The 9,668-nt window shown below is 35.7% G+C and overlaps 2 protein-coding genes across 3 annotated transcripts; one reads left to right on the forward strand and one right to left on the reverse strand.

Moving 5' to 3' along the window:
* Window positions 1-212: 212 nt before the first annotated feature.
* LOC120633189 (calcium and integrin-binding protein 1-like) lies at window positions 213-3,319 on the forward strand. 2 transcript variants are annotated; one of them, XM_039903324.1, is made up of 5 exons: window positions 213-358; window positions 910-1,012; window positions 1,513-1,660; window positions 2,537-2,661; window positions 3,144-3,319. In XM_039903324.1, exons 1-5 carry the CDS (start codon window positions 264-266, stop codon window positions 3,252-3,254), a joined length of 582 nt encoding a protein of 193 aa, XP_039759258.1. In that variant the 5' UTR covers window positions 213-263; the 3' UTR covers window positions 3,255-3,319. The 2 variants fall into 2 exon arrangements, with proteins under 2 accessions (XP_039759258.1, XP_039759259.1); XM_039903325.1 differs by lacking the exon at window positions 213-358 and adding an exon at window positions 685-774.
* Window positions 3,320-4,357: 1,038 nt separating this feature from the next.
* On the reverse strand, window positions 4,358-8,251 carry LOC120633190. Its single transcript, XM_039903327.1, has 3 exons — window positions 8,164-8,251; window positions 6,620-6,729; window positions 4,358-4,557 (listed from the first exon to the last, which is right to left on the reverse strand). The coding sequence occupies exons 1-3, from the start codon at window positions 8,239-8,241 to the stop codon at window positions 4,407-4,409; spliced, it is 339 nt and encodes a 112-aa protein (XP_039759261.1). The 5' UTR covers window positions 8,242-8,251; the 3' UTR covers window positions 4,358-4,406.
* Between the last annotated feature and the right edge of the window lie 1,417 nt (window positions 8,252-9,668).

Below are 9,668 nucleotides of genomic sequence, written 5' to 3' on the forward strand. Positions count from 1 at the left end.
CACCAACCTACATTGGCGCAGCGTGGAGGGTCTAAGCTCTAAATCACTTATAGCAGCAAAGCGCGCTCGTTGGGCATAAATACCGTTGTATTTAAAATATCGCTTCTACGTTTTACGAAGAGGATTCACCTATCGCTAATCAAACGATCGTGATAAGATAATAATAATGTAGTCATTAAAAGCTAATCTAATTGCATTGTTTGCGTCGCTTAGAGTTTGATTAAAGGTGTTTCTTTTTATACTAAAAAAAAAATCGTTTAAGGATGGGTATGTGTGAAACAAAGTATCCAGGTCTGACCCAAGATGTTTTAGAAGACTACACCTCGTTGACTTATTTAAATAAGGGAGAGATTTTGTAGTAAGTAGCTTTATTTCATACTACTTAAGCCCGTTTATTCACCGACCGTTTTTATGCAGGCAGACCAAGAGCTAAAGTTACAACATACTTTGCTATCTCACAACTTCAAACAAGTATGAAAAACTGCTAAAATAACTTATTTTAGCTCTTATAGATTGCAACCCACACGAATACCTGCGGGTTGTGACATGTTAGGTTGGGGAAAAAGTTTCTTCGCCTTTTTTAAGAAAATTCGAAACATTTTTTAATATTAACATTTATCTAGAGAAGGTAGGTACCATTTTGTTCGATAACTTTTCGCCATCTTGTAGGTAGAACCGCGACAAGTAGTTTTGGCAGTGCTCTCGTGATGTTAACTTGATACTGCCTAAAGAATTTTGAAGAGAACGAAACAGGTGGAAATCTGAAGGTGCAAGGTCAGGACTATACGGCGGTTGCATAAACATTAAATATTAATAGAGATGTTCAGAGATCTTTCACAGTTTTCTATATAAAAACGTGAATATTTGCAAATGTTTCTTAACGTTTGACATTTTATTACTTAATTACAGTTTGATGAAAAAGTTTTATTCAATAGACCCAGAGAAGATCGAAAATGATTATAATCACCGATTTAAAAAGGAAGATATAATTAACAAGTTTCACGTTCTAAAAGTAAGTAGTTATCTACTTAAGAATTATTAGAAATTTAATAACCTTTACCTACAAATGAAAATCGTATTTAATTTTATTTTTAATAAACTGCATCTCATATAGATAACCTTAACTACGCTAGAAAAGGATGCTAGAGTGTTTGCCTCGATAATTACCGTTTTAACATACGCAACAAACATACGCATTATTTTACGTATTTTTTAGGCAAGCCCGCGTCCGCCGATACGTGCTTACTTACGACCAACCGTTATTGAAAGTTGCTTCTCTCCTCTTGGGATAAGTCGAATCTTATTTACTCTGTAGCACACAAGGGATTGTAATCTAGTTCTTAATTATATTGCTGTCTTTTTCTGGTATAGGTGCTGGTGTGGTTAGATATGCGGATTTTTAGCATTATACACGAAGCTCATTAAACCTCATTAAACCAGGTTCTTAGGTATGTAAGCCTAGTTCTACATTTGTTTACATCTTTGTAATTTTTTTTATTACTTCATGTGAAGAACAACCCGTTCCAAGATCGCCTGATCCGTGTGTTCTCATCTCGAAAAGACAACTGTTTTTCCTTTGAAGATCTCTTGGACCTTTGTTCCGCTATGAGCCCTGAGTGTCCTTCTGAGGTTAAAGCAGCATGGGCTTTTCAAGTTTTCGGTAAGATATTTTATATTTAATATTTAGTTTCACGTCCATTTTCGTAAGCGTTATTAATATTGAATTTGTTATATACACTTTATTATTATTAATTAAAAGACTTCAGATCAGTCAGTCAGTCAGTGGGTAGTGAGTGCTCGGAGTATTCCTTTGTGATCAAGTTAGAAATGGGGAAATTCGTACAACTCGAAGGTTCCTAGATGCTATAGCGGCAAATCCAAACCGGAATATGTAAAGTTGGTGTATTGTGAAAATCTATAAGACGTCTTTTAGTGTCCGTCGATGATTTTTATATAGTATCTAATAATTGACGGAATAAGCAGATGGCCAACCTGATGATAATAGGAAAACCATCGCCTAGAACTATTTATAGGCGATGGTTTTCAGGGCATCGCAATTGTTCGCAGGGCATGCAAGGAGCACGTCCTACAAATAAATAAATATTCTAGGACAATAGGTACACACGTCGCCATCTAACCCTAAAGTAAGCGTAGCTTGTGTTATGGGTACTGAGATAGCTGATGAAAATTTTATACGATTATAATGCACATAAATACTTATAATATACAGATACACACCCAGTCACTGAAAAACATTCATGTTCATCACACAAACACCCACGGCCTTGGACGCAGAAAGCAGGGTCACTGTGCCAACCGGCTGTCAAAGTTTCGCCGTGTCTATCAACCTGAGGCATTGGTGTCCAATTAAATCGGCAACCATGCTCTTCAGACCAGAACACAGCAACACTGCTTAGCGACAGAAATTGGTATGGCGGTATACTTCCCCGCACAAGCTCCGTCACAAAACACTACTATTAACACTTAAAATGAAGGAGTTAGTTCACAAGTTGTCATGACAACTTATTTCTTACAGATATAGACGAAGACAACCAAATATCGACCGCAGACATTTGCTTTATTCTGGACCGCTTGACTTGGGACCCAAATAATCGTGCCAATTATTTAGACAAAGAGTCTAAACTGAAGATAGCTGATGTGGTACGTATCATAAGTACTCGTAGGTAGGATTGTAGAATTTAAAAAAGTTAATTATGTTAAGTTCGCCTAATTTATAAGCACTTTGAAACGTCGAGACAGTCTGTTTGTTGTGACTCTACCGCCGGTTCGAAAGGCAGATTCCGCCGGGAAGACGCAAGCTATCTTTTAGTTTTTTTTCGGTATTTCTTTTCCGGATGAACTCTGACCAAAAATGTCTACGCCTATTAACAGATCAAGAACATACACAACAATGTTAAGGTAAGGCCATGCACCGGAAACGAAGGTCTTGAATCGCGCGGGAATCATTTCCGGATGTTTCTCCGGGATACAAAGTAACTTATGTTGTTTCAGAGAAATGATGTGCCAATTTTCTTCAAGATCGGTGTTGCGCTAACAACTCTAATTTAGCAGTTCTTCACTACCCTCTGAGTAAATATGTACTTCAGCTTATATACGAGTATTTACCGTGCCTCTGATTTCAGATATTAAAAGAAATCAACTTGGACAGGAGTGGCAGTATCGGTATAAGCGAATTTAAACTAATACTCGCAAGGATACCCGAGTTTGCAACGTCTTTTTATTTTCGACTGTGATAATATTTAAGTAGTTACTACATATACAAAATACATACTATACAATAATAAAAAATTAAAAACAATAGTGTTTTGAATTTTTTAGACTACTTTATTTCAAACAATAGTGGGCTAAATTCTATTTACTAAGTAATAAGATAATTCTAAATTATTATTATTATTATTATTATTAGGAAATTGTTTCTGCAAGATACCGTGCGTAGATAAAACATGGCCCATTTTGAACGATCTGTGTGGTGTGGTGTGTTTTGCTTATTATGCTATATCATAGTGTTCATTGTATGTTAATTGTATGTATAGAAATCTCAATAACAAGACACTAGAAATGCCTTTAGCACTTTAGGTATGGAAAACACATGTCGCAGAACTACGGTTTCCAGCGGCCTACCACTAAAAGTTTTGAATGGAAATACTAGGCGTTTGGATTCATATATTTCAGTTTTGTGACAACGGCGTACGGCGTTGTTTTAGAGCGTAAGAGGCAATGATTAAGAAGTCGCAATAAAGTCGCTACCTGTTAAAATTTATTTTTAATTCGAATCCTCAGTTCGTCGTTCACGGCGACATGCGTACACAACATTTCCAGTGTCTTGTCCACTGGCGTAGAATATTTTTACGTGATTGGTCTGGAAAATATTCGTGTTTTGTGAGACATTATCATATGCCAGAACGTAATAGCGTGCAATCTTGGTATATTTTAACTAAGATGAGGACACGAAGTTATACTGTGTATTTCGTGTACCTACTAAGCTTCTTCAGTTTTAATTGGATCCCTTCAAAGTCTTTGCATTCGCGGGGTATGTCTGGCTTTTATTCCCAACACAAAAACGATGGGCTGTTATAAGTTTGACGTGTCTGTGTGTTTGTGTGTGTCTGTCTGTGGCATCGTGGCTCCCGAACGGAAGAACCAAATTTTGATTTTGTTTGAAAGGTAAATCAATCGGGAGTGTTTTTCGGTATTCTTGTTCGGGTATGTTTGATGAAAATCGGTCCACGATGCATCCCGCAGCAAAATGATCCCTTTTTTACAACATCCTCTAATATGGGCACCAAATAAAAGGCCTTGTCTAGTAGAATAAAGTACATTATATTGAAACTCGGGAGATTTTTTAATTTCAATTTATTTCATAACTTCGGATATGATGCTGATGTCTATCTGATGAAAGCTTTACAAGCAGCTTTATTGTAGCGGCCCCCGAGAGTGCGATCTGGTAAGGCAGGTAAACCGCTTGTACGGCCCGCAACTGGCAACACTATAGGCTGCTTATACTTCACGTGGAACATCGGGAAAGAGAGATATGTCCTAAAATAAACACAGAAACTTAAAATTTCATAAAAGGAATGTAGTACCTACCCGCAACTTCGTTTTTTTTATTTTTATAGTAATAAATGAAGGTTGGATAGAAGCAGTGGATACGTTACGGACTTCCATGATATACCACGAACATTAAGCTTAATTTGCTATACTCCGAGAAAAGTTAATTGAGCAATAATTGTAGATAAGTGAGGATTAGTGGAAAACCATTGCCTTTAACCAGAGCATGCAAGGAAAAAGTCCTTCAAAGTGCCAAATAAGCATGGCGGTAGTACTTTACCGAACGAGCTCTATTACAAAAAGCTCTACTACTACTACTACTACTACTACTACGTCTCTACTACTTGGTCTCCATATATTTAGCGGATGCCTCGAAGAGACCACTACGAGTAATAAGGCTGCCATTATAATAATAATAATAATAATACATAAATAGCAGTGCAGTGCTCTACTGGGATCGAACGATTATCACTGACAGGTATATTACAGCTAATAGACCTGATATAGTGCTAGTCGATCGATCAGTGCGCCGTGCAATAATTGTAGACATTAATATTCCACATGACGATAATCTGGTGAAAGCTGAAAAGGAAAAAGTATCTAAATACTTGGACCTTGCTCACGAGATTACCGCCATGTGGAATGTTGAGTCGACAGTTATTGTTCCGATCGTCGTTTCAGTCAATGGTCTTCTCGCGAAAAGCTTCGACCAACATCTTAAGAAGTTTTCGCTTGGTTGTGGATCAAGGGTCGAATACAGAAGGCAGTAGTCCTTGAAACGGCGCGTATTGTGAGGAGGTTCCTCACTCTGGAGCCCTTGAACGCCGGTTGCTTCGGCATTCAAAAGCCCCGCAAGCGGAGGGTGGTTTTTTTTCTTAAAAATTTTTAATAGTGTTTTTTGTTTTTTTAAACATTGTTAAGAATAAAAAAAAATGAAAATCAATAAATGATAGAATAATAATAATAATAATAATAATAATAATTTATTTTTCTAAAAAACAATGTAAACAGGTAACCAAACCTTAACTATAAAATAAGCTAGATGCCCTGTTAACTAAACTGAGTATAAACTCTTATGATAGTTATCAGTGCTCTCCCCAGTTAACAGTTGCAATAAGACATAGGCTTTGTGCTAATAATTACAAAATGTCATTATAACATTACACCTTAGATTTTCAGATTTTTATAATTTAGGTACCTAGGTACTAGGTATTGTAATGTACCCCGTATTCCGCAACTTATCAGACAGTTAGCTATTTTTCATTTTCGTACAAAACCTATGCCCATATCCTACTCCTCATAGTACAAGATGGCACGCTATCGGCACAGTAAATAGTTGGAAATTCCAAAAGTGCACGCCTCATAATCTCATTCATTTCAATAAAATTGATATTATTTGTAAATAATAATTAAACTACATCTAATTATACCGTGAAAAGTAATAGGCTTCTATTCCTCAAAACACTAAAGTCTATAATATAGTGAAGTATTTCGCTCGTTATCGTGACCACAAGATACGGGATCCGCACATACAGACATACGGACGTCCAAGACAGAACTTTTTTAAACATTTTTTTTTTTACTTTAAATAATAAAAAGAGATTTCAAATATATCATAAGTGTTAAAAATAGTGTTTTTTCTCAACATTTGTCTATTTATATTTACTTATAAAAGCAATTAAGAATAAAAAAAGTGACATTATAAGTTGGAGAATAACTCGGTGTGCGTAAACTGACAATAATACCCACCCCAACGCTTTGCTTATGAGGCGTGCAATATATTAAGGCAGTATGGAAACTACAAACAAACGTTTGAAACAGCACACTCACACAGATGCAAGCACCGACGAGGTCTTAAAGCTAGTAGCCCTGACTAAAATCCTCCGATAATAGCTTTGGGGCATCGTCTGTGCGAGCACCCTGATTAGTAACTTTTCAACTACAAGTAATAATTTTTCCCACTCTTCAATTTTAAAACCCGTTTTGGCGACGACATTTGATCGTTGAAAGTATTAGCTTTAAATATTTTAAATTACTTAGTATAACTTACGGGGTCATTTCAGGTGGGCATTGGTATGTATACTCTGGATCTTTGAAGTATAGCAAAGGGTGGTATGACTTTTGGTGGCCCCTATAATAGTCCCTGTGCCGTTGACAAGCCTGCACATAGTAAATTACTATTTATTAGTAATGTGTAAGCGGTAGTGGCCTAGTGGTTAGGACTTCGTCTTTTCTTTCGGGGGACCGAGTTCGAATCCTAGCACGCACCTCTAACTTTTGTACGTTACGTGCTTTAAGCAATTAAAACATCACTTGCTTCAACGGCGAAGGAAAACAGTGTGAAGGACTTCACACACGGCAGCTATAATATAAAGATGTATATTATAGCACAATACATCTCATCACATCTTTCCATAGAAATCGTCATGAGACCACACACGACAACTATAATGTATACATTACAACTATATGTACCTTCGTATCTTAAGATGCAAAGCGATACGAAAATATACATTTATATTTCGATAGATCTTAATACATCTCAATACATTTCCGTATATTATTAAACATCTCTCTTCGAAAAGGATGCTCAAAATGTTTATGTTATATACAGAGACACAAATAGTACAGTCCTAAGGTACAGCCAGTCAATCTGTTTCCACTGTTGTTGTGTTAATTAGACCAAGAAGATAATCACAAAATATTTCGTCGGATAATTCACCATATGATTTAATTTAGTAATAAGTATCTCGACAGATCCATATTATTACAACATTGAACAGCCGAATGGAGCAGTGGGCAGCGACCCTGCTTTCTGAGTCCAAGGCCGTGGGTTCTATTCCCAAAACTGGAAAATGTTTTTTTGATGAACATGAATGTGTTTCAGTGTCTGGGTGTTTATCTGTAAATTATTATTATTTATGTATCTATATTATTCATAAATATAATCGTCAGTCATCTTTGTACCCATAACACAAACTACTTTGGGTCTAGATGGCGATGTGTGTATTGTCGTAGTATATTTATTTATTTATTAAAACTACCCACACTCTGTATAACACCTTAGCAGTTGGAAAGTGCGACAATCCAGACGTATACCAATGGAATCAAGGGAAAGATACATAACATTACATGTGTGTGCGTTAAGATAATTTAAAGCTTTACATTCCAGGATGTAATGTACATTAATACATTATAGCTGCCGTGTGTGAAGTGCTTGAGAAATCCTGTATGCCTCCATTCTCCACAATGTTCTCAAAGGTGTCCACCAATTCGCACAATTTATATAACCTGCACCCCGCGTAATTTGCAGCCCTGCGCAATTCTAGATTTTTTTTTAACTAACGCTTCTATTATAATGATAAGGCGGTATCAGCCTTAAATAATTATTTATTTAGCAAACTTAAAATTAAAATTGACACTAAACAGTACAGGAGGACAAGTAGGTACAACCAACTTTACCTACGATAGATAAGTTTATCTCTAAAAAAAATTCTTCCAGAAGCCCTCGATACATAATTGTAATCATATTTGAATATGTTACTATCGTTTCAGGAAGGTAAATTAGCTCTTGCTTTTTTGGGTTTTACTTACTTCATAAAATGTTTCGATTTCATCTAGCCTTCCATTATCGACGAAATATATGTCCATTTTAATTGGAATTTTGGACATTTGGCGGCACAAAAATAAAACAAATTTACGCTATTTAGAAAAATGAAGTGTCAAGCACAGAATAATTAAATAAGTTTGTACTAATAAAGTTATGCGTCCTCTTTGTATTCATACATTTTACAATATATTGGACTTAAGGACTGAATCCAGTACGGCTAGCATGGGCAAGAGACAGCTGTGGGAGATAGTTTTCTCCTCGGGGAGAGGATAAAATGTTACCTTCTTCCTCCTCCTAACTCTCTGAGCATTGGCGCACAAGTGGAAATTATGTCCAAATACACATAAGATAAATTGTATGCCTTGTCAGGGTATATAACCGGGGGATATAATTTTTATACCCTGCCTAATAATCTTTATTAAAGCACATTACAATTTCAAAAATTCTAGCCGTGCAATATCAATGTCTGAACAATTTAATTAATAACCTCCGAGGCGAAACTGAACTTTCAATCAAAGAGGATACAAACGCAATGACAGTATGAGATGTCCCAGGGTAAAATACAATGGATTTAAGATCGTGTCGCGCGCTGACTCTGAGTATGCCTTTTCATAGAACTAAGTTCTATGAGCACTCGTTTACAGTGCAAGCCATAACGCTATGGAATGCGCTCCCAATAGACATAAGGCAGTCTAAGACACTTTGTATTTTTAAGAAAGCTGTCAAAAACCACTATAGTTTGCATTGAAGACGACTTGTAATAGTATTTACTGGTGTTAATGTATTTATGATATGTTATAGTATATATTAGTTTATTATTATTTTTTATTTTTTAATATTTAATTTATTATGTATTATTTTATTTGTGTAATCTAGTTTAAGTATTAGTATGTAGTTATTAGTATGTATTTTTTTTTAATATGCACAACCTGCAGTATGTTATCCTTTTGTTTTCCTTATCCTAAGGTTGCCTGGAAGAGATCGCTACAAAGCGATAAGGCCGCCTTTTGTATACTTCTTCTGTCTGTGTTTTCTTTTATTCATTTTTTGTATTTTTATTTGTGTGCAAATAAAGAGTATAAATAAATAAATAAATAAATGGATATAGATACAAAAAAGTGTGGATTGGTGGACTCCACACGCATTTGAGAACATTATCGAGAATTCTCAGGCATGCATCATGTTCACGATGTTTTCCTTCACCATCGGAGCTAAAACACACATAACTTAGAAACCCATAAGTTACGTGCTTGGATTCGAACTCGGGCCCCCAAAAGTGAAGCCAAAGTCGTAACCTCTAAGCTTTGTAGTGCTTTGGTTGTTTGCTATAAATAACAAAGATCTTTCACGAGACTTGATAATAATTCATAATTTTAAAAATGAAATAAAAATTCTAGCGTGCAAATTAAATATTTTTCGTATTATTCCAAAAAAGCCTAACTTTAATCGCGCGTACTTATGTATACGTAGCATTTGTTTTTTTTAAATA

This window comes from Pararge aegeria, chromosome 21 (assembly GCF_905163445.1).
Source record: "Pararge aegeria chromosome 21, ilParAegt1.1, whole genome shotgun sequence".
NCBI classification, from domain to species: Eukaryota; Metazoa; Arthropoda; class Insecta; order Lepidoptera; family Nymphalidae; genus Pararge; species Pararge aegeria.